Source organism: Oreochromis aureus, linkage group 9, assembly GCF_013358895.1.
Source record: "Oreochromis aureus strain Israel breed Guangdong linkage group 9, ZZ_aureus, whole genome shotgun sequence".
NCBI lineage: Eukaryota > Metazoa > Chordata > Actinopteri > Cichliformes > Cichlidae > Oreochromis > Oreochromis aureus.
Genome location: NC_052950.1, coordinates 13,057,247 through 13,082,498, shown reverse-complemented (window position 1 = coordinate 13,082,498; position 25,252 = coordinate 13,057,247). Strand labels below are relative to the sequence as shown.

The window sequence follows — 25,252 nt, the reverse complement described above, 5'->3', positions numbered from 1 at the left end:
ACATTCAGGGAGGAAGCCATCCCTCCTCCAGGGCGGTTAGGACTCTGTGTACGGCTGGAGGAGATGGCAACCTAATCCCCTGGTCACCGCAGAAATCTGAGGGAATCGTCAAAGGATGGACAGGACATGATTAATCAAAGTGGAGAGCCAGATGTGCAACAACACGGGTGTATAAACCGAACACTCGCACAGCAAAGGAACACCAAAGCCACAGACGCACAAACACCGCGCCATCACATTCCCCCCACAGAAGCCAACAAGAGGGGCTCCGATATATGAAACCAAAACGACGGCCTCCTCCTGTCTGAATATCTGGTTTTCATCACTACAAAATTGCAACACCAATCCTCAGAGGTACAATAAGTAGAGAATAGTGCTCTACTTCAGTCACTCCAACCTAATTCACTTCTTCGTTTGCGGTATTGAGTGACTGTTAAATGGTTTGGAAAGGTGAGGGGTAAAAAATATTTACAGGAATATTTATTTAAAAAAAAAAAGTTTGAGTGAGGAGGGGGAGGTGTAGCCATAAGACTACATTCCTCAGCAGTGATATGGTCCCACTGCTCTCCTAGCCAGATCATGACAATGCACCGAGTCCCCCCCCCAAAAAGACAATCAATCTGGATTTAAGCCTCCTTCTCCACCAGCGCCTGACTCTGGCAGCGCGTCTGTTTATCTTGAGGCGCTCTGTTTAGAGTCTTCCAGTAAACACTACAGCTCCTAATGGAAGGAAGGGCTTTGAGCTTTTATGTCCCAAACTCGTTATGATTAAAGTGTTCCTCTTTATCATCACTCGAGCTAATTAAAGACAAAGCTGCTTGGGAAACACAAACAACGCGACGCGATTTACGCGCAGAAACCGCAACTCGCTGTAACGGAGGTCAACGGCAAGAATAGCCTTATATACATATATATATATATGTGTGTGTATACCAGCGGTGGTGGTTGATGGTTTGCTGAGAATACGAGGTTTATTTTTCCCGAGAAGACATAAATCATGGCGTAGATTGCACAGCAAGACTTGACCACAGAATTTCGGTCCTATAAATGAGCTGAGGAGGGCGAATTTACGCGGAGGGAGAGGACGTGTAACAATAAATTACTCAGAAACAATACGAACCTCGTCAGTTTTTCCTCAAACCGCACAGTAGATGAGTTTGTTATTTGCTCTCCCTGTGGTTTGCACAATGGGTTCGTTCATTATCCGGCGCTAAAAGTGCGTAATTGTGTGTCTGCTTTGTGTGTCGCGCTGTGTCGAGAGCTGTAACCCCAAAGTTTAAAGTAGATGAGCTAAAAAGAGCCAAGTTATGACCCTTTATTTTATATTTTACTTTTTTAGAATGAAATTCCTATTCGCTAAGTTTTGTCATTTTGTCTAATTATCCTCCGGTCTGCCCAGGCACTCTCGTTTCACTTGCTTGTATAAAACACCTGTTCGGTCTCATATAAAATAGACCTTACACAATCGTAATTACGCACAGAGAAAAAAAAACACAGATCAAAAAGTTTTGTTCTGTTTTAATAACTTACCTAAATTAACGAAGCTCATCACCATGTCTGCATCATTTAGAAAGGCAGTTTCTTGATATGTGGCCAGGGGAGGGCTCTGGGTCGTCCGCATGGCCTGATATCGCTCCAGCCTGCTTTCCACTTGGCTCTTCTCCTCGCTGGATATAGTGTTGTATAAGTCCAGCATGAAAAGCGGAGCGGAGTTGTACTTTCCGTTTGACAAATGCGGTCTCGGTCTGTGCGGCAGCCCCAGGATGGACAGGATCTCCTTCTGCATCTCCCTCTTCTCGTGCGTCCTCAGCCGCCGGTGGGTGAAACCTGCTTGAACCTCGTTATTTCCATCCAGTGAATAATTACTCCCCGCGACTGTGAACATGCAGTAATAAGCGCTCCACCACAATCCGACCAAGGCAAGCCAGCGGATGGTCATCGTGTTGTCCCGCGGTGGCTCTCCGGAGTCCCAAGAGTGGCTGGCTTGGAGCTTCAGTCGCCTATCCGAAAGTAAAAATGCGCGTAATGGTAACCAAAGTCCGTCCGAGCGCGTTGTGATCTGTGGCAACCAAAGATCAAAAAGAAAAAAAGAATCGTGTATCAAGCCATTTAAAAGACTCGCCAAAGCAAAATGCGCATAATAGTATCGGCCCAGCTTTCATTTCTGATCGCCGTAGCGCGCTTGGCTCCTTCAGGATAAAGTGCACCATGTGAAACTTAATTCTGAGCGCTCCGGTAAGTCGGTCAACAGACACCGTCTGATGTCACATTTACCAGAAGAAGAAGAAGAACTCCTCTGACAGAAGCCATGTTACTTACAGCGGATTTATCTACTCGCCTGGATTTATGGCTTTCCCAAAGCTGCGCACTGGGTCCTTAAACTGTTCGAAGCGCTCTCAGCGACAGTCACCTACTCCCACAGGCGGAGTGTCAGAGTCTAACAGGAATCAGCAGGTTGCAGTCCATAATATGCGTGCGCACGGACGTGTTCAGCGCTTTAACCGCCCACTCTGTGCGCTCTCAGCCAGAGGTGGAGCTCTTTTTAGGCTGCAAACACGACCTAACATTGTATTTCCAGATTTTATTTACAGGGTGTTTGTTTTAATAAAGCTGCCAGGTTTGTGAAGCACGAGATGCGCTCGTTATTTTACACTTTCCGTGTCAGGATTTGACGGAAACTCTGCTTCTGCGTTATACTTCTACGTGTAATAAATAAGACTGCTGGGGTCGATCTCACACTTCTGATCGGAGCACCCGATATTCTAAAATGATCTGTTTTTAACGAGGTTTGAAGAGTTGCGCTGCGGAAGCTTGAATCAGTAAATGTGCTAAAGCAGGGGGTCACACATTTACACGTTGTCCTGTTGAGGCACGACCCCTGACGATGGAGTCTGAAACAGCAAGTAAAGCGCTCACAGCAGCTACAAGCGAGAAGAGCCCGCACCTTCCTGTTACCGCCGCTGGAAATAACACGAACAAATTGCGCAATGGGTAATTTGGCCGAGATGACCCTTGGAAAACAAAGTCCTGACGTAAGAATTTTAACTTTTTTTCTTTTGCTTCTTTGTACAGTCTGCGGTCGTACATTCATTTCGAACTAAAACAATAAAGTAAATATTTAGTTCCCAGTCTCAGCTTCGAGTGGGTTTACAGCAAAATAGAAGGATCTGCGTGGCAGACACGGGATTTTTAAACAGCACAGAGTCCAGAATTAAAGGGTTCAGAAATAGTTGCATGAATAAACACAGATTTAATGAACATCTGAATATTTAACACTGGCTGTGCAAACCCACACACTTCCCCGCAGCTGGATCTAAATGTACTGGTTCTTATATCGCGCTTTTCTACTCTGAGCACTCTTCTCCTCGCTCATACTTACCTCATTCACCCATTCACACCCATCCATTCCCAATCTATGCTCTTTCTTTCAAGGGGCTTTCTATCTAACATTCACAGGCATTCAAACATGCTCCAGAGAGCAACTTGGGGCTACAGCCACCCAAGTCTTCCTATTCAGCCCTCAACTTGCAGGTAACAGACTCACCTGACTCCACCATGATGAGTGTTGCACCTTTTCACCTGCATGTATTTGTTAAATCATTCCTTATAACCCGAGACATCCTAAGGTTATGCTTTGGGTCATCAGCTGTTCCTCTTTTTTTTTTTTTTTTTAAATCAGTCTAATAAACTTTAACTTTCCACTTTTTGACCTACATTTCTGTATTTACTAAGCATGCATGGTCAGCTCCCTGCTCCTCATAGGACAGTAACTTAATGATAGCTCTCACTCAGCTCTGTAGGCTCTTTTGTAAATGAAATGATGATGAAACAACAGCTGCCCACAGTCACAGCTAAGAGTTTGTTCTTAGAGGTGAACCTTTGCAATTTAACCCCCCTGAAATTCAAGTCAAAATTCAAATCAAAAGTGTTCAAAGACAGAGTATTTGTTGTGATTTGAACGATATTGGTCACTAATTACTTAAAAGTTTTTTTAAGTGCCATACTATACACAAATACACTCACCTGTTCTCTATTATTTAGGTTTTTTGTAAATAATAGTAGGTATGCTTCTTTTCTGGCACATTATTTCACTTCCTCACTTCAGATGAATCGATAAAGCAATTTTAAAACTTTGTGAAACGAAGCCATACATTTAAACCCTATAAAATATAGTGCTTAACATTATACCTCAGCCACCTATGTCTCCTATATGTGTCACAAATGCACTGCAATGTGCTGCTGTAGTGTTTAGTGCTTTTATAGTCTCTAATATTCCATTGAAAATAGCATGGACCTCATGCATTTGGATGTACTAAAAAAAAAAAATCTCACATGCTATTTTAGTGTACTAAATAATATGTTGCTGTGGTATTTCAGATCCGGCCTAACAGAACTCGGCTAAACGTGCTCCAGAAACAGAAAAGGAATTCTCTAAAATTCTTATTCCCCCCTCTTCTGTCTTTTCCTGCCCTCTCTCCATTCCCCCTAACCTGTGTTATGTCTTCCTGGTCCCTTCAGTCTGTGATGGACCGGGTGATAAGGTCCAAAGGTGTCCATATCGTTCTGAGTCTCTGCTACTGCTGCTGCCAGAGCTTATCTAATCTGTATGTGAAGAGTGAGATCCAGCATCAAAGCTACACATACCACCACCACCACACAAACAGACACATACACTCACACATCTACTGCTGGGGAGCTTCCAGACTAAATACCGCACCATCAATCCCATACAGCTGAAAGAAAACCTAATATTGGGGAAGGGCGTGTGTTTTTCAAATGTCATTGTCTGTTCGCTTTATTCATTCTACACAGTTCTCCTGATTTGAAATAGTTGAAATCATTCATCCCGCCTACTCAACATGAAAATAATCCAGAAAGACTTGTCACACATAAAATTATGTGTTTTGAAATGCAAACTGATCCATCTCTGAAATAACAGAAGCAGGGCTAAAGATGCTGTGCTGCGCTGACGGAGAACCAGCTGTCCCGCGGACGTCATTTATCAGCTTTTTTCAGTTTTTCTTGGAATCCAAGATCCCATTTATTTGAGCTGGAGCTAAGTCCTGATTTATAACACAGGCTGTGGGTTAAGCCAAGTTTGAGCACACAGACACACATAAAAGTAACCCTTTCACTGGGAAGGATTTTGTGAATGGTGACTTTTTTCCTTTCAGTTTTTTTTAAAGATGCTTTTTTGGCTCGAGCGCTAAACAGAGAAACAGGGAAAGAGTCGGGATAAAAGCATAAAAGGAAAGGGTTCATTTTTGAGTATGAATCAGCCGATGGCAACACCATGAAGTCCATGATTTAAAGTCTTCATGGTGTGTCTCAATAAACAAACACTATCCTGCTCACCAAAAACAATTCAGAGCTCTTCTTGTCTTTCGTAGAGCTTTCATAGCAACCAGCATAACAAGCCGCACAGGCACACATTTGCTTTAAAATAATATGAAAAGATATCCCTCGACATAGCCTGTTGTGTGTGTGTGTGAGGGTGTGTGTGTGCATTCCCCGAGGCAGCGCAGGTGATATGTGTGCATGCTGGGTGAATTGGAAGCAGAGGGAGGAGGAAACATTAAACAGAAGTTCTGTGTCCTGTCATCACACTGTCTAGACAGGACACCTCCTAGACCTAATGAGGTCTTTGTCTGTCTGTCTCTATTTTACTCTCGCACACACACACACGCACATACACATCTATATACTCCTTTAAATCTTCCCATGAGACATTTTTATTTAAGAGGTCACTGAGGAGTTCACACAAAGATTCATGCAGAGAGAACCAAGTTGGGGGTTTTTTCTCAAGAATCTCCAACATGCTAAATTAAGGGGAAGTATGCGCCAAAGCCACAGGAATGCTTCCACCTGGCACAGACCTGATAATAAGTGCTAAATTTTCTGCAGTAATTGTATTGCTACAGTTGCTAAACCACACACGCACCCACACACATGCAAGCAGACACCTTAACCCAGTTATCAAGTGTTTCTTCAGTCGAAGGAGCAACTGCGAGCTCCTGCAGGTTTGCTGCTTTCGACATCTTGTTAGTTTTTTGAGTTGGAGTCATTTTGTGGTCACATGACTCTCCAGCAGTGGCACAAACAGTAAAGATGATCTGCATGCTAAAAGTCATGTTCCTAATTTCTCAAGAGTCATCTGCCACATTCAATTCAATTCAATTTTATTTATATAGCACCAAATCACAACAACAGTCCCCTCAAGGCGCTTTATATTGTAAGGTAGACCCTACAATAATACATACTGAGAAAAAACATTCAATGTGTGGGGAAAATGCATATTCGCCACAAAAATGTGGTTGTCCAGTGGTTCCTGGAGGTTTCTAGATGTAATTGGTCACAAAGAAGGTGCTGTGTAAAAAAACCTCATGATTGCTTTAGTTACTAGCAAATTTTCCACAGTCGCCTATAGAGTGCATAGAAGATGCAAACTTGTCTATAAATAGCCAAGTACACTAGCTAAGATCTCGCCAAGTAGTAGAAAAAGTGCGATACACACTTGAAACAGAGAACATTTGCCTTCAAAGCAAAAGTTGTCCCTCTGCGCTTCAGCTAACATGTTTTTTCCCAGCGATGAGTGGTTCTCAGAGGCTCACTGACTGGTCTCTACGCCTGTGTGATTGGGACAACTGAATTCCCAGCGACCGCCATCAATCTCCAGCAACCATTTGCCAAAGAGTCAGGGTCATATATTCATATTTTGGTTGCCAGATGGTTGCGAATTTGTCCTTTACGTAGAAATCAGTCCACAGGGTGTCGGAGACAACTGAGAAAATCAGGGAAGCTCTCATTTTATTAAAAGTAAACATTATATGTTGCTTTTCATATGACATCTTTGAATTTAGTTTAGGGGAAAGGTGTGTTTTACATTGAGAAATGAAAGTCAAAGTCCCCTCATAAACATCTGAAAACATCACTGAGGGAGAAAGTGGGCCGTGCAGCATGTGCACTTTGTGTATTTCAAATTACTAACACCAACTCTAAAATTATGTCTGGAGACAGTGCAGTAATTTTCAAAAACTTGTTGACAGCCACCGCTGTACTGAGCTGCTCACAAGTGCAACTCACATCATACTAAATTTTAAACCAAAAGGCGATATTAGTGGTAGAAAGATATTATCATTAGTTGATTTCTTTTAAATTGAGCTTAATTATTGGATTTCACTGTAAATGTAATTGCTTTTAAAGCAGATAGGAAGTGAGTACAGGCATAAAAAAAACTACTTTCAACTTGTGGACAAAAGTTTGAAAGTGTGCAGCAGGATGTGTTGGATCACCTGAAGTCACACTTCATAAGGTTAGTGCAAGCTAAATCCTAGGAGAACTTTCCTCCTCTTCCTACTCCAGAAGTAAATTTGAGTGCCCCGGCAACAGCTTCTTCTTGGATGACAGGAATCCCATGGTCGATTTCATACTGCATGGCCTGGACAAGACAACAAAGAAAATGTACATGTATTTACATAAGGACATTTTAATCCTTTATACTACAACCCTTCAACCATTAACAACCGTGAACTCATTTTAAGCTATTACCCCATCAAAATGTGTAAATATGGATTTGGACCTGTGGATCTGCCTACCTGTGTGAAAGATGGAGCATCGTAGCAGCCGTACATGGCTGAAGCACGGTCGGCTCGCAGACACTGCTGAGGGAAGGAGCTGATCTGCTCTGCTAGATCCAGCGCCGCCTGTAAAGCTGTGGTTGCAATATGAACTCAGTCAACAAAGTGAAAACAAATAGAGGATGTGCAGTATCCATATGTTAGGAAACGTGTTCATTCCCAACACAGAGAATACACAAACACCCCTAACGTACCGCATTTCAATGTGTTTTAATGCTGCCACCGGGCCTTCACGTCACTTTGCCTCCTCACCCACATAAAAGCACTGGAACACATCCAGATCAGTCATTTGGAAAAAAAACTACACCTCATGATGGCACACTCTGATCTGCCTCTCTGCATGATGAGGTGCTACTTCTTCGCTTTCCTCTGATGTTAAACTTCAGCTAAGTGATCGTCCTTCGGAGAGGCAATTGTGGGAAGAAGTGTTTCCTAAAAGAATTAAGCTAATCTTCTTCTACCATCTAAGGATGGAGGAGGGGGAATCATGAAGACCACATGGAGACGCTTTTTTTGGATTTAAGCACAGAAGAGACTTTATGCATTAATATAACACAGGAAATGCCACATTGAAATGTGTGTGTAGCTTAATCCTGAAACGGCCGTTTGAAGGGAAGGAGACAGCACTAATGGGGATTTATAGCTCCAGTGTGGCGTTGAAGCCACAGCGCCTGCTTAACCTAACCCAGCTCCATCCATGTAGTACGTTAAAGACAGAACCATAAGTTTTTGGACAAGGTCGCTTTTTGCTTCTGTACAACAACACAGTCAGATTTAAATCAGTCAATCAAGATGTAATTAAAGCTTTAGTTACAGCTTTAATTCAAGTTAAAAAAATCTAATATTGAGTATCTGTTATCACTTTTAAAACAAGAACTTTTCCCAGAGTCCCCAGTGTTTCCTCTTCCCTGAGCCTGGTTCTGCTGGATGTTTCTTCCTGTTAAACGGGGGTTTTTCCTTCCCACTGTCACCAAGTGTTTGCACATAGGGGGTTATTTGATTGTTGGTGTTTTCTCTGTATTATTATAAGGCCTTTACAATAAAGCACCTCAAGGTGACTGATGTGACTAATGTGATTTGGCATTGTACAAAATTGAATTGTTTTATAAATTTATGATTAAATAATAAAAGTTAAAAAACAATCACTTCAAGTATTTTTAGCAACATTTTGGTGCTTGATAATTTTAAATACTCAGTGCTGGGATGCTGAGGTCTAATATCTCATGCTAACTCACAAAATGACGTTGTTAAAACACTCAATTTACATACCTTGGCCATCAGGAACGACTCTATTGGCCAGTCCATATGCGAGAGCCTCTTGTGCTCCAACTGGCCGTCCAGTCAGAATCAGGTCGAGTGCTCTTGATAAACCAATTAGACGTGGGAGGCGCACTGTGCCTCCATCAATCAGGGGAACACCTAGAAAAAGATTTTAAATATAAAATATATATCTGAGCCTACTGTGCATGAAAGACATTAGTTCTACTGCTGTGCTTCCTTTTACTTTGACAGTACATAACACCTTGTTATACTCATCTGATTACTCCTGAATAAGTCTGAAGAAAACTGATAAATCATTTATGTGTCATCAAAGAAACATTTCCTACTGTGACATTTTAAATAGTGCATTAAATACAGTTTCTTTTCATTTTCTCTGAGGTTAGACCAAATAAACAAAATCTAACCAATAACTTACACCACTCAAAAAATCACAGTAACACCTTTTAATCCGAGTATGCATCAATCATTTAAACTTCGGGGATATTGGTCAGTTAAGTAGCTTGTTAATCAGTTTGAGCTGGTTTGGTGTGAATGAAATTAACAACAGGTGCACTAGAGGGACAACAAAGGGACCTCTAAAACAGGAAGGGTCTTACAGGTGGAGGCCATCAACATTTTCTCCCTCCCTCTTTTGTGACTGTTTTTATTAACTAGTTTTGCTTTTGGCTAAGCTACTGTCACTACTGATACCATGAGGTGATACCTGGATCCTACAGAGGTTCCACAGGCAGTCCAACATGCCATTGCCATAAGGTTTGTTCTGGTTTGTCCCTCAGCAGAGTCTCAAGAGCATGAAGGAGATTCCAGGAGATGGGCAGTTACTCTAGGAGAGCTGGACAGGGCCGTAGCAGGTCCTAACCGATCAGCAGGGCCATCCCATCAGCATCTACTCTTTTAGGGGAGTTGGACTGGAGGAGCTGGACTAGCTGTGCAAACTCTGTAGGATCCAGATATCCACCTCGTGCCACCAGTAATGACATTGACTCTAGCTAAATGCAAAACTAGTGAAAAAACAGTCAGAAAAGCTCAACAGAGCCCTTAACCTATCAGCAGGACCACTACTGCTCCTTTGTGCTTTAAGGAACATGATGAGCATTGCCAGAGAGCTACAAGATGACAGCAAACCACTGGTTTCAATATCTCTGACCAAACAATCAAAAACAAGCTTCATGAGGGTAGCCTGACGTCCCGACGTCCTCTAGCACAATTACCATTTGCCATAGAATACCAGAGTCCATCACTGGCGCCCTGTGCTTAGATGTGAGAAGGTTCACCCTGAGCACATGTGACAGATGTGAAAGGGTCTGGAGAAGCTGTGTATAACGTTAATACTGCCTGTAACATCGTTGAGCACAACTGGTTTGGTGGTGGGTCAGTGATCGTCTGGCAAGTCAAATCCATTGAGGGACGCACAGACATCTACAGGGTAGGAAATGCCACCCGACTGCCTTTAGTATCGAAACGACATCTTTGGACCCATTCAGACTCTACGCTGGTGCAGTGGGTCCTGGTGCACGACAATGTCCAGCCTCGTATGGCGAGATTATGCAGGCAGTTCCTGGAGGAGAAAGCGATTAATACCACTGAGTGGCCCCTCTTTATGTTTCTGCCCATCTGATGCCGTTCCTGCAATTAATATTTCGGCAAAATGGACTAGCCTGCTGCATCACTTTTTCACCTTGATTTCATGGATGTCTTTGAGTTCAGCCCTCTGTAGGTTCATCATTTTCATTTGCCTAAAACAATGGGTCATCCTTTCATTCCTAACATATAACCCAGTCCATATTAGTGTAGATATCCAGCATGATTTTCTCCCACTGAGATCTGATAATTTTTAAAATTATTCCTTTCATTCTTTTGCAAAAAGAATGCTTCATGCTTTTGCAAACAATACTTGAATGATGAGCAGTCTGGAATAAAGCCTGAAGTTCCTGAAAAAAAAAAGATCTTTAAATAAATATTAATTAACTGTACGAGATTAAAGTGAATGCAGGCTGCTGTGCCGTGTGTAACATGTTCATTAAAAGTCGCTCAAGTTGTGTGGAAACAGCTGATGAAACACAACTGACTTTCTTTACATCAGTGCAAGAAAACTCCTCTTTACTCTTAGTCTCAATGGACACATTTGCATTATTACGGCGTCCAGCAGAGAGAAATCGGGTGAAAATAAGAGGGAACACTGCAAGGTACCGTAAACTTCTGGCATCAGTCCTAATTTCTAAAGAGCACCAGCTGCAACTGGCACACTTTCTACCATTCAGTTCTCCCAAGCTCCACACCACAATCCCAACTCCCTAATTCCTCCAAGTCACTGATTCTGTTTGACCGCCTCTTATTGAGAGCACATGTGTAGAACATGTTTTCATAACCCCAAATCATCATGCGAGCTTTCAATTTTTTTCTTCCTCCCCCTCTTTCATTCTGCGGAGAGTCATGGAAATAATGCGATTCTATTCATACTCAGTGAGCTACTCTGTCTCTCCGTGTCGTTCAAATAAATTAAACTGGAATACACGGAATACCAGCGCTAATACATGTGCGACCAATCCAGAGGCCTGATCCAGGTTGAGACAGTCGGCACATATGGTGCTCTCACATGCTGAAGACTGTAATTAGACGAGTGAGGGAGGGGGTTTCTACACTGTCCGCAAAGATGAGATTTCACTCAGTTTTTTTCAGTCTTCCCTCATTGCATGAGTGTGTGTGAAATGCAGGTTCTGAGTAATGCAGGTTGTACTGTGGCAGCCTAAACCTAGTTTGTTTTGATCTAAAAGTCACAGTCCTTTACTGAGAAGGCGTGTTGATATCTACTTTGTCTACTTGGATACATTTCTTTTCAACTAAATGAGATCCTTAACAGTCTTTGCATTTAACCCCTGGGTTAAATAACCCCGTCGCTGGGAGTCACTGCTACAGTCCTCAGTGACAGAGAAATAACTAGAAGATTGTGCTGCTTGTTAAGCCCACCGTTATCATCTCTGATCGCAGGAAAAGAAACAGGAAGTCAGTAGAGTGACACAGACACACAACTGTTTGAAAAATGTCGAGAAGCATGCTGAGCTTAAGGCCAGAAGAAGACAGAGCCCGACTCAAAGAAGAGCAGATAAAGAGCAGGTTGACCCCCTAGTCTCTGTCTTTTGGTGCTGCTGTTGGCACCGCTGCTATCAGCTACCGGAAGGATCTCCCTTCTTATCCACAGCAGCCGTCTCCAGCACCTCCACCCTTGGCAGCCCCACTCCACCCCTCTTTCTCTGATAGTCCCGTCTCTGATGTGTCCTGTTTGACAGACCTGCGCTTTGTCCCACATGAATAGGAGCTCAGAAGCAGTTTTTAACTAAAAAGGTATGTTTGGCTTGAAAGAGCCTGGCTGTGGTGGAGATCCTCTTTTAAGGTGGTGAAGGGGGGACGTTTGAGCAACGATCCTGATGCTGAAGATAAAAAATACGATGTGGATTTGTCATCTTTGGTCCTTAATAATGAGCCAGATATTTGAAAAGCAGTCAGCTCCCTTTTTTGTTCAAAGCAGGGCTAAGAATGAATCAGCAGAGCCTATTGTTTAATAACCAGACAGAAGAGTGAGTTCTCTTCCTGCTTATCTGACTGATATGTAAAAGTCTAGAGGACAGATGATATCTGCTCTTTTATCTTCTTACTGCAGACTTTGAAATGTGACAGAACATTCCAGTCATCATAGTTTTGTATAAAAATGTCATAACATTACTTAGAAAAAGCAATTCTGAGTAATCACTGAATGTGTTCTAATGACATGAGGCAACATTTAGAGAGCGATAAAAATATCTTTCCGCTTGTAACTCATGATGTTTCTGTATATTGACCATGAATTACTTAAAATGACAGTTAGCAGAAATGCACACCGGCTTTAACGATCTCTTTATATCTTTTCTCGTCTCATAAAAGATATAACTCTGGTTCAAAGCATTAAAAGGACAAATATAAAGCACTGTTTAACAATCTTCAGCCACCCTTCGTTTCTTTGTATTTTGTTTCCAAGGGGCCAGACTTTGATGCCATTTTTTAAAGTGATCTTGAGCAATAGGTTTCTGGGATTTCTAAAGGTTATTCGATGTTTTATATTAACAGTACTAAAGTATTAAAGTCTGGATTTCGTACCTGATCATCAGAGAAATGTTTTTTTAATTTTTTCGTTCAGTTAATAGTGACCTAAAATTCAATCAAGCATAAGAAAACAGTGTTGCGCCTACACATCTCAGACTCAAAGGACCAATTTTAAACGAAAAATGTAAAATACAATTTTAAATTGTATTAAATACAATTTTAAATTGTATTTTCAGGCACTTTGTTACAAACCCTCTGTTGTAAAAGCACATAATGTGTTACCATTTATTTAATTGAATCTACAGAAATTCCAAAGACAACACAGATTGACAGCAATAATATTGTTTACGCACTATCAAGCTATTACATTGGAGGAGGTGTGGCTATCAAAAAGCCATTTTTAAGGAAAGGAAAAAGGGGGAAAAAGGTTGTAGTCTTCAAATTACACAAGAACTGGACTGAAAATTAGTGGCAACAGGTCTCATGGAGCGATGAATCCAAATCTGAAATTTTTGGTTCAAATCGTGGGTCAGTATATACGGAGGTCATTTTTCAGCATGACAGTGATCCCAAACACACTGCCAATGCAGTAAAAGCATACCTGGACAGTAAAACACATCAGTCATGGACTGACATCCCCAGAGCACAGACTTCAAGATTACTGAAGCAGTGTGGGATCATCTTGACAGAGAACAGAACAAAAGGCAGCCAACATCCAAAGAAGAGCTTTGAATGTCCTTCAAGAAGCCGGGATAAAGATTCCTTAACACTACTTAAAGAAATGAGACGAAAGCTTGACTAAAAGAGTTCAGGCTGCGTTGAAGAATAAAGTTGGTCAAATAAACATCGACTTTCAAGCTGGTTTTTTTCTTAAATACTATGAATCCATGTGTCCTTCCACGTTTCAATACATTTCTGCACCTATTTCCCATTTTCCAAACAAACTATACAGAAATAAGAGGCGGCCCATCACTCTTAAAGCTTGAGGCATCAACTCATCATCGTTAGCATGAGTTAGGTACCAAGTCCCACGAAAAGGAAATAAGGCAACACACCCACCATTCTTTAGCTGCTAATAACCCCAAAACAGTGTGAAACGTGACACACTGGGGCATTCTGGTTTGCTCCTGGTGCTGCTGGCATCCTCACCACATCAAAGCAAAACCCACTACAATGGCCTCCCATGAGGGTAATGCGATTAAGTTTGATGTGGATTAACGATTTCCGGAGAACTCCAGACTAAATGGACAAGACCTTCAATCGGAAGCTCGCTTTGAAATACTGACTGGGAATCGAGGAAAATAACTGAGTTGGGCAGGGTCAGAAATGAGCACCACACAGCTAACTTGATTTCATGTGTTTAGCCCACTGATTTAATACCAGGGCTGCGTATTGTTTAGTTTGCAGAGGGCTATTACACAAGACCACCAAGGCTGTAAATGGGGCCTCGAGCCATGAAAATGGCAGAAGGTGTAGCAACTCAGAAAAGGGCGAAATCACATGTAAGTACTGTGCACAATAAGCTCTAACAGGGAACAAGCTTCCCCTTAACCTTTAACTCTCTCCACCCATAAAGAAGACATTTGACGACCTCCACTGGCACCTCAGTTTATATCAATAAAGATTTTATTGGCTGACTATTAGAATAGTTTCCAGGTTTTTCCACCCTCACCATCTTCTGATGCAAACTCAGTCATTTTGTTCTATAAGCAGGCCTGAAATATATAAGATAAGAGCTTCAGTGATTACTCCTAGGAGGCTTTCAGGGGGTATAGAGTTAAACTATTAACTATTGTGATAATGCATTTTGTCAAGCCTCATTAAATCTAGAGCTTCACTTTAAAAAATAAATCTTGCACTGTGTCCCTCAATTATTGGCTTCTTGATTTCTTAATTAGAATACGCCTTACCCATCCAGGAACACACAGGGCTTAAAATAAATTGGTGTATGTGTAGGAGGGGTCCCAAGTTAGCTAGACACAAAGACTAAGACAAAGTATTTTTATTTTCCATTTCCTACTCCAACTCTTTCTTTTTTTCCCCTTTGTTAGGTTCCTTTGGTTTAAGGAACCAAAATAACATGAGGGAATTAGGTAAGTGGCATGGTTTTTCATTCAGGGCTGAAAATTCAAAGAGCAGCAGACACCAACACCAGATTCCTGTGACGCAACCATCCCCTCCTTCTCATTTCCTCCTTGGCGGGGCAGAGGTGCCCCAGACAGGAAGCCACAGGTTTTGGCAGCCAATCACATGCCAGAAAACTGTCAGATCCTTGCGGTAACCGCTGGCCCACATCAGAGCAGTGCAGCGAGCCTCTGAGGGTTTTTCATCTCCAAAGCCACCAGGGATTCCCTCCGGCTGCTGCCATCTGTGCCTGGCCCAAAAAACGGTTACAGAATTCGACCATTAAAAGGAAATAATCACTAAGAAACGCAGGACCTTTAAATAAACAGTGCGCCCAGCAGAACAGCAGTACTTTTGATGTGAAAGGCTTGGGAAGTTTGGTTTTTAATTGTTTAGCGTTAGCATTAGAAGGTTTTTAAACTTTAATGTTAAGCCTCTATTTTTTTTGTTAAAAATTGAACTCCTAAAAAGCGGCTTTTCGTCAAGCCTCATTGGATCTAATGTTCCTTCACCCACAGGTTCATTTAAGAAAAAAAAGACAAAACACCACCTACAGGTTTAAGGAAGAGGAAATGTTGGTAGCGAGGCCTAAGCTATGCAGAAAGTGAGTACAAAACTGATGAAGCCACAGTAAAACCACTCTTCTGCTAAACGAACATCTGAATGAAAAACCACAGCGGTTTCGGCTAAGCTGGAGGAAACGACGCTAATGTGTTGACAAACAAAATATGTGGCAATCAAATATGAGGCTCAGAATTAATTACTGGGAGGAAATGTGTAACTTAATGTGTCGACACCGCAGTAATGCTCATTTCTGCCTCCCAAACATAGTTTGCAGATGGAGGCCGAGAAGCGTTTAAAACGTTTAAGAAAGTTTGTTTTCAGAGACAAACTGAACCCACTGTTGAAATGACAACTTTTGCATCTTTCCAATGTTTTTCTTTTCAAAAATTAGAAAATGAAATTAGCTACTTTCAACTGCTGCCTTACTCACAGGGGTCACCAAAGAGGGTCGCTCCATTTTTTTTTTATGCCAGATACCCTTCCTGATGCAATCCCAAAATTATTTGTGTACCCTCCTGCAAATGAACCTGGGATATCTTGCAACCATTGGATCCATAGTTTAACAGCTAAACTATGGATCCGATGGATGGTTGGATGGATGCTGTGTGGTATTGCTCAGGTGCAAACCTGTCTCCCGTGGGGTCAGTCCAGCTGACTCCATTCAGTACGAGTATATACGCTGGGTGGGAGAACCTCCCCATGCACCGGGTCAGCTAACATCTCCTGCTAGTGAAGGAGCAAATTTTTCATTAAGTGTTTTTCTGCCATTTTGCTTCTTCCAGCATTTAGAACTCTAGATGGATGCAGCGGCCTTCGATATGTGGGTTAAACACATCACCGGGACACTTGTACTGTTGCTCTGCTCATCATTTAGCCCGGTGTAACACTAATAAATAGTTTGCATGACAACAAATCTTGACAAAATGTTAAGCACAAGCAGCTGCACAGACTCCAACATTGAGTAACGTGAGAAGACATTAACTAGAAGGAGTGTAGAAGGCCGCAGAATAATGACAGTCTACGGTAGTGCAGGCTCGCCATGAGCCTTGCTTTGACTGTTGCCTTCTGTCTGCAGCTGGGTAGAACATTTACCACGCTGAAGGTCTGACTGGGCAACCAAAACACGAAGAGGACAGTGCCTTTGTTCTGCTGGCAGCTATTGGCGATTTCTTTTTAGTTTACTAGGTAACGCTGCTATTAAACAAACTGGTCGGTGTCACCGGACACCACTTGTCCCTCCCATATCTACTAACATGGAAGACTACATATTTATATTTTTTTATTTGATTATCATGTAAAGAAAAAAATTATTTTGTCACAACATGACTTATTTCAATGGGTATAAAAAACTATTTTAAACAAATCCAAGAGTCATTTGACACAGAAATGAAACAATAATGACAGTAAAATGGCTCTAAAACCAAAAAATACATATAAAAAACACACAGCAAGTAGAGCCGAGTGTTCCCTACACTGAGGACATGGCACTACTCTCTGTGACGATGAACTGCACAGTCGGTCAGCAGATGAGGGCACTGCCAGGATGCTCCCCTGTTAAATTACAGGCTTAGATAATAAACCATGCATGTTTACACTCTAAATCTAGTACTCCCAGTAAATTATAGTACAACAGCTGTATTTATAAACACTATGGTTGGATTTTAAGCCGTCCGGCAGCACGGTCAGAGGAGTGACAGCTCTATGAGAGAAGCTGCGATGCTCCAACACGAGCCATTTTACCGAGTGAAGCCAGCAATGGGATCAGGATTAGCCTAAAGTGTTTACAACAGATGCTCTAAAGTACTGCTTGGTCTTTTAAAAGTAGAGTTGACTCAGCATGCAAACGTTGCCTGTAAGCTACTAGACGCCAAAAAGGGAAAATGTTGTTTATGAGGAAATTGTGTGACATAAATAATATGTAAGCCCTGTTTTGGCCCTGCAGTGGAAACCTGGCAGTTGGCTGCTTCCTCTTCGACTTATCAAGACTGCCCAGCAGACTCTGGCCGTGATGCCAAAAGGTCACGGTCACTGGTGTTATCGCGCTGCCTCCGTCCTCGCACACAAACAAGAGGAGGCTCGGTGATAACAGAGGACAGAGTAACACAGTTGAAAAATAGAAACAGTGTCGACTTCCTGGCATTAGGACACGAGTGATGTATGTTTGGATGCAAAGAAAAACACAAGGACACTTTCACGGGCAGATATAATTAGCTGAGCAAACACACACACACACACACACACACGCACGCACGCACGCACACAGAAGGTAGAACAAAAAACAGAAAAGACGGGGGGAAAAAGAGATGGCCTGCCAAAAAATAGGTCCCCCTGGTTCTTGTGTTACTACTGACAGCCTTGGATTGGTATTATTAACAGCAGCAGGATTAACTGAGAAAAAGCATGGCTGCTAATGTCATTACAACTATGACTTTGGAAAAGGGTTTAATAGAGATAGCACTGCTACTATGAGTGGCAGCACATTAAGTACAGCCAGCTGCAGCGCTTCTTTTGATCATTATATATTTTAGTATGAATACTAGTAATATTAAAGTCAGTAATATGTCTAATATTAGGCTTGTTGTGTACAAAAAGCACACAAACAGAAGTAGCACTACTAGCAGAGTAGCAATAAGTGCTCACTGGATAACCTGAAACGCTTTGGCTATTGTCTAATGACTCTGGGGACATCCATCCATCCATCCATCCATCCATCCATCCATCCATCCATCCATCCATCCATCCATCCATCCATCCATCCTCTTCCCCTTACCCAGGACTGTGTTAGAGGAGCAGCATCCTAAGAAGAGAAACCCAGACCTCCCTCTCCCCAGCCACCTCTTCCATCTTATCTATCTGGGGCTTAGTGAGGCATTCCCAGGCCATCCAAAAAATTTCATTCCTCCAGTATGTCCTGGGTCTACCCAAAGGCATGATCATCACAGTCAGGAGGAGTAGCAGCTCTACTCCGAGTCCCCCTCAAATGACTGAACTCTTCCCCTTATCTCAAAGGTTGAGGCCAGCCAACCTTCAGAGAGCACTTATTTCTGCCACTTGTATCCACAAACTCATTCTTTTGGTCACTACCCAGAGCTTGTGACCATAGGTGAGGTTAGGGACATAGATCGAGTGGTAAATCGATAGCTTTGCATTTACACTTAGTTCTAGCTGTCAATTTCCTGCTCCCCTCTTCCCTCACTTGTGAACAAGATCCCGAGATACTTTAACTCCTCCAAATGGGGCAGCAATTAGTCCCTGACCTGGAGTGGGCACTCCACATTTTCCGACTTCTAGGACATTGGCAAGTATTTTGGGGGTGTGGCTAGAGCTGGGCGATATAAGATTTTTTCATATCACGATATGTTTTTTTCATTTCAGGCGATAACGATATATATCACGATATAAGCCAAATAACTATATTTGTAAGATTTAAATGTGCCGTTGCTCACAAGTAAAATGTGAAATAATCAGCAGCTTGTTTTAATTAAAATATTTATTTCCCATAATAAGTTCAACAGGGTAGATGTACTTAAGGAACATGAGACTTCAGTTTCAGATAAATAAAGGCAAATATTGCAAACTACACAAAAGGCAGCCGCTAAAGCGTTTAAGTTTCAAAACAGAACAAAACAGACCACTAAATTGTCAATTCCACTTAGAAACAAAATATTAATTCTAAAAATAAATCTTAGGTCGTTTTACAGAAGAACAGACAAAATTGACTAACTTTTGTCAATATCAAATAAACTGAGAACTAAAAGGAAATTCTCAATCTCTCCTTGTTGTATAGCTTAGCTTTTCAAACAGTTTTAACAGTTACTTTAGTCTGACAAAAGCCGAATGACAAATTAGCGCTTTCAGTCAGAGATTGAGCATGCACCGCTTTATTGTATTTTCAGACTTGCTTTCGGCACAATTTACAGTGCACGCTACTCTGTTTTTTGTCAGACTTGAAATAGCCGAAATACCTTCACACCACGGGACTTCTGTGGCCCTTCCGTTCGACAAGCTCTCCGGCATTGGAACCATCATCTGTTTTTTTTCGTAACCTTCGCCACGCCTCGGTTGATTTTCTCTAGTCATTACCCGGCTGCACAGCTGCAAAACCAAATACACATGTGCGCCTTGGCGCTTGTGCTGCACGTAACAAGTCACGTGACGTGACGCTGTGGCTGTGATTGGTTCGGCTCTGCGCTACTTAATTTTGATTGGCTGTTCTTTTTTTTTTTTTTTAAGAGGACAAGAGAGATGAGGCCTATCGCAATAGTTTAATTTTTCTATCGAGAAAAAGTTATTTCGCAATACATATTGTTATCGTTTTATCGCCCAGCTCTAGGTGTGGCATAACCAACAAACATCCAGACCTCTGGATTTGTGGGCCCGTTCTTCTTCAGACCATAGATAATGGTTTCAAGAATCCATTTTCAACAAATTGACTATCTACCTGCATGCAATCAAAGCCTGCTCAGCTATAATTGGTCAGAACCACTCGAAACAGGACCGGAAAGATTCTGGCACCAAAAATCTTCCCCCATTTCTATTATTAGGTGCAGTACCTGCCATCGTGGTATCTCAATGTGTAGATTGTGAGCAGGGCTCTGCTAAAAGGGTGAACATTTTAGTATCTAGTTATTTTTGTCTAGACAAAGCAGCAGTGGTGAGAGTCAACAGTTTGTTGACAGACCATAGAGCACAGCACAGTAGTAACTGAAGCAGTAGAAGAGATAATAGCAGCGTGGGGTGTTAGACGTACCAAACCTGCGGCAGAACACTCCCATGACGGCGCTCTCCTCCACCACTCTCAGATCTGCCAGCAGAGCCAGCTCCAACCCTCCAGCCACGGCGAAACCACTCACTGCTGCTATCAGCGGCTTTGACAGCTGTAAACGGGACGGGCCCTGGAGGAAACAGCTGGATTAGTGAATGCAAACATACACGCACACTTACACCGTACGCAAAGCCAAATGACTACAATCAACACACACTCAACAAGGAACAAATATTCCCAGAACTAATTGTGTAAATTGTTGTCTGTGTATATTTATGTATGTATGTTTTCACTATCCACTTCATGCTTTTTTGGGTTTATCTACTGAAAACGTTCCAGATTTCATTTGCCAATTCATTTCTCAAACTGTCAAACAAAGGGCTGAAATATGATCCAAGTTCTGGCCGTAGCTGAACAAATGAAGCACTTTGTATTGTGCACGAGATATAAAGCTGTAATTTTCTGCACAGGAGGTCCACTCAATCCCAAAGCCTTTGCATGCGATCCTCACAGACCTTACAGACCTGCACTTTTCCTGGCTTACAGTACATCATTTGTGTTATGATTCGTCCTTTCGTCGAGTGGCACGACTGTACGAGAAGCCAGGGCTTTCTGCTTATGCATCTGTAGTTACCGAGGTATTTCCATGATTCAACATGAGCCCCTAAATCTATTTTTATATACATTCTATTCAAACCCTTTAACATCATAAGGAAATATACATCTAACCCTCACCACTCACCATTGGACCAGGACCCTTAGTGACATCTTGCTCCAATTTGGAGGGGCCTGCGTGATTGGCCAGCTCTTTCAGATCATAACCAGCGCAGAAATTCCCTCCTGGAAGAGACCGCAAAATTACAAAGTATGGCAGCTGGAAAGTCAGAGAGGAAGGGAAAATGACGAGGATGAAAAAAACAACAAGTTGAGCTGGAGTCTGAGGGCTACAATTTGGACAGCACAGCTTGCTTTGGGCTGGCTGGCACACAAATGCTTCTCTTCCCCCCTAAAGAAGCAGGATCCGATGCATAGGCACAGATCGCGCGTGTTCTCGCACACATGCAAATGCACACACATCATATTCTCATTAACAGAAGAGTAACATATTGCAACCACAGCCCCTTCCTGTTGGATTCATGTGGTAATTACAACATTGCCCGAGAGGCCTACAAACACTGTGTCACAGTTTCGGGCAGGGACTCATAAAATCCTCCTCCCTCTGTAATGTAACAGTAATGAAAACGATTTTAATGAATGCATGCGGAAGCAACACCCATCGACTGGGAGCTTTTGATTGCAGCTGTGGGTCAGCACAAGGCAATTACGGAAACACAGTGTGTCACCCTGTTTATGGGAGCAGCTTTGTGAAGGAGCACCCTTATCTCCTTTGTCCTTGTAAGAGGAAATGAGCAGAAGCGACAGACGGAGCACAAGGAAACCTTCAGGTTTGTTACTGAAGAAAGGAATCTGCAGATGTTCAGCAACGTTACAAGAATTGTAACAGTTTTTCATTTGTTTCCACAGGAGTTACAAAAAGATTACGTTTCACAGAGATAATAAGAAGTAGAAAGTGTAGGATCCAAAAGTACGTGGACAAGGGTTCATCAGCTTTTTTTCCCTATTTACTTATTTATTTATTAAGAATTTAACTAAAACAAAACACACAAAAACTCATCAATGGCTAACCTGATCAAGGCAAACAAATGAAATCCCTGAGGATGTCACAGCTGATATCGTATTATACACTAACATCTCAGCCCGAGAGCACACGAGCATTTCTCCTTAATTTCAACTCTTCTCTTCAGGCCATCACAGCCAAACTTTCCATCCTGACAAATAAAACTGGGCTAAAGAAATGCAGCAGCCACCTCACTTTAAAAAAACAAACAACTATAAATGGCACAAAAATGAAAAATACCAACCTAAAAAAAACCACCACCCTCTAAACACAAGAGCCTTACTCCATTATGTTGGCTCCATAATCTGGCACGCTAACTCTTTTTTAGTGACTCCAAGCCAAATATGTTAGAAATCACTATATAATTGTGCGCTTACATTTTTATGAAGCTATTTTTTCGGTTTCAACATGGCATTTTGACATATCGCAGCAGAAATAAAAATAAAACGATTATCGATGGCTGAATTTCACCGAGCTCGCTGAGCTTTGTGTTGCTGGTGTTGCACATCCTGGTCCGCTGACTGTTTCTCTAGAACGCACCCGAAAGAAGCCCATGTGAGGGTGCAAATCAGCCGATCTTTAACAGCAAACTGTTTACTAAAAAAAGCTAATGGTGCATTAACCACACCTCAATCTGCCCATGTTCAGGCAGCTCTCTCACCTAAAACACATGGAGAACTTCCAGTAGTGTTAAAATGTCTGAATCAAACCGTTTCCTTACAACATGTGAGAAAGGACAGCTGTAGAAAATATTGTGAACGGCTTACTGACAGTCAGGTGATAAGACCTGCTGATGTGCAAACACCTGTACTTCACCTGCTGTGGTGCTGATGCGTCATGCACAAAGTTTCATGCAGCATTTGAATGAGCAACTAGTTAATACTGTGACCAACCCATAATAACCAGCCTTGCCTCCTTCCTCTGTCTGACTCTCTGGAGCTACTGCAAAATTAAAAAACATTAAGAGTGTCTTTCCATCTGTTCAGCTCTTACAGTGACACAGCTGGGCTGACATCTACATTGTACCTGAACCACAAACGCCCACAGAAATCCGAATCTCAAACACTCCAAATATGTCCGAGCATATTCAAAACCCGCTGAAAGCAATTACTCTTAATTTCATAAGTTTAAAAACACACATTCGGACACTGAAGAATGAGAGCTGTGTCGGCGCTAATTTGAACAAAATGGATTCCTTATGCTTGCAGAACCACTACGTTGAAACTAGAAACTCCCCGCTTGTCATTTCGCAGCACAGACGCACTGCTAATCATCACTGAAGGTCAGTCGTCAAGTTATACTGGAGCAGGAATACGGGACAGCCCGCTGACAGGAAACCGTGGCTCGATGATTAAAATCAGATTACAGATGTAAAAGCTACTTTTACCTTTTACCTACTGTGCTGCTAATTGCTAACCAGTTTAATAATAGCTAATTACTCTGTTACACACACTGTTTTGATTTCACAGCGCCATCAGCAGCCGTCATCTGGAGATGCTCCGGCCTCTGGAGTGTACGTTCTGAGGCCGGAGCAGACAGGTTGATCCAGACTGAAGAAATTATTTCCACCAAAGGAAGGAGTGTGTGGGATATGATTATTTTTAGAAGCATTAGGAGCTGTGGCATGATTTTGGATCTGCGGCTGACATAGTGCAGGCTACCTTACAAGTGTGGGCGTGTGTGTGTGTGTTGTTACTGAGTGCACTCTTGCCTAGTCATCTCACCGTTTGGTTGAGATCTAAGCAGCCAAAGTAGCAAAAGCTGGGAAAAGCGGATGTGAGGGAAGGTGGGATGTATGCTGAGGATGGAAGTAAGGAATAAATTAAGGGCTAAGGAGGGATGAAAAGAAGTTACATCCATTTTTAGTGAGTATCCTATTATATCCTATAACTGCATTAGACTGTGGCCGGATATGGACTCCCTCTCTGATTTGCAAGGTTGCTCCCGACACATTCATTGGAGTGTGAATGTTAGACGGTGATGGCCACATGAAGTTTGGAGATTTGTAGTGATTGACTGTGCAGAAACACCGCTGTGCACTATGAACCTCAGCATCTGCTGACACGAGCCAGTTTTACTCTTTGCACTCTTAATGCTAAGCTAACAGACTGATGGCTGTAACTTTGCAGTTTTTCTCCATTGCTTTGGTGCACATGTCAAATCAAGCACTCACAATCCCGGCGATTGAGGAGAATTACCTGTACAGACACTGAGTGTAGTGTCAGTCTCATTATCTGATTCTCAGCAAAGTTAACAAAGATGTGCATTTCTTTCCAGGCAGTGTTTCTTTAATGGTGGCCTTTAAACCTGAGGGTACTATTTTTTTTATTAAAAAAACATGTTACGACTCATTCTTGAATAATTACACTCTAAGGTACATTAAAGTACTGTAGAATTATAAATATGTTCTTAAGCACACTTTATATGCAGCATATTTCTGTTAGAGTGAATGAATGAAGAATGAAACAATCGTGCTCTCTGTGAGCAGGAAGCCAAGTTTCCATTTTTAACTAATACATGAGACAAGGTATAAATAAAACACAGAGAATGAAGTGATGCTCATATTTGTATCGTGTTAAGATGTTAAGACTTTTTTTTCCTCTCTTTTTCCAGTTAAAAGTTTGTTGGTTACTCACTCAGACACTGGTGCCACAGCCTTTTTCCCTTCAACCAAAATTATTGCCTGGCTTGAAAATCAGCCCATTTTAAGGCGTAATGCTCACAGAGACATACCTTAATATTCACGATCAGCTCTAAGCCTTACATGCTTAAGTATTAATTACAGATAAATAAGAGGATGAGAATCTGGGCGACACTTAGGAGGATTACTACTAACAAAATCTCTTAAGAAGACTCTGTAACGCTTCTGCAAATATCTGCCTCAATTTAAGCCCCAACCTTCCCCGCACGACTATCCCTTAGAGCCATCTTACCTTTCCCATGCAGGATAGCCACGTTCAAACCTGGGTCACTGTCAAAGGCCTTCAGCTCCTCCAGCAGACGCCTCGCTGTCTCCTGGTTCACCGCATTACGCACCTCGGGCCGGTTTATTGCCACAGTAACCACGGATCCCCTTCTCTCCGAGACCACAGTCTGACCTGCAGCTAATGACAGAGAACGAGAAAG

The 25,252-nt window shown here is 42.2% G+C and overlaps 2 protein-coding genes across 4 annotated transcripts in view; both read right to left on the bottom strand.

Moving 5' to 3' along the window:
* bmp6 (bone morphogenetic protein 6) overlaps positions 1–2,454 on the bottom strand; it is a 47,931-nt gene extending 45,477 nt beyond the window's left edge. Inside the window, exons 1-2 of the mRNA XM_039617730.1 lie at positions 2,320–2,454; positions 1,531–2,059 (exon numbers count right to left, since the gene is read on the bottom strand). Of these exons, the coding sequence (XP_039473664.1) occupies positions 1,531–1,939 (409 nt within the window). The 5' untranslated portion in view covers positions 1,940–2,059; positions 2,320–2,454. The remainder of the gene's footprint in view (positions 1–1,530; positions 2,060–2,319) is intronic.
* zgc:101569 (uncharacterized protein LOC449822 homolog) overlaps positions 1–25,252 on the bottom strand; it is a 52,175-nt gene that overhangs the window by 24,811 nt on the left and 2,112 nt on the right. The window contains exons 2-8 of one of the 3 annotated variants that reach the window (XM_039617731.1): positions 25,060–25,230; positions 21,191–21,288; positions 20,434–20,578; positions 8,907–9,056; positions 7,596–7,711; positions 7,293–7,438; positions 4,501–4,602 (exon numbers count right to left, since the gene is read on the bottom strand). In XM_039617731.1, coding sequence (XP_039473665.1) covers positions 7,331–7,438; positions 7,596–7,711; positions 8,907–9,056; positions 20,434–20,578; positions 21,191–21,288; positions 25,060–25,230 — 788 coding nt within the window. In that variant the 3' untranslated portion in view covers positions 4,501–4,602; positions 7,293–7,330. Of the gene's footprint in view, positions 1–4,500; positions 4,603–5,802; positions 7,439–7,595; positions 7,712–8,906; positions 9,057–20,433; positions 20,579–21,190; positions 21,289–25,059; positions 25,231–25,252 lie in introns of those variants that run through there. The other 2 variants (XM_031755528.2, XM_031755527.2) reach the window with 2 other exon arrangements.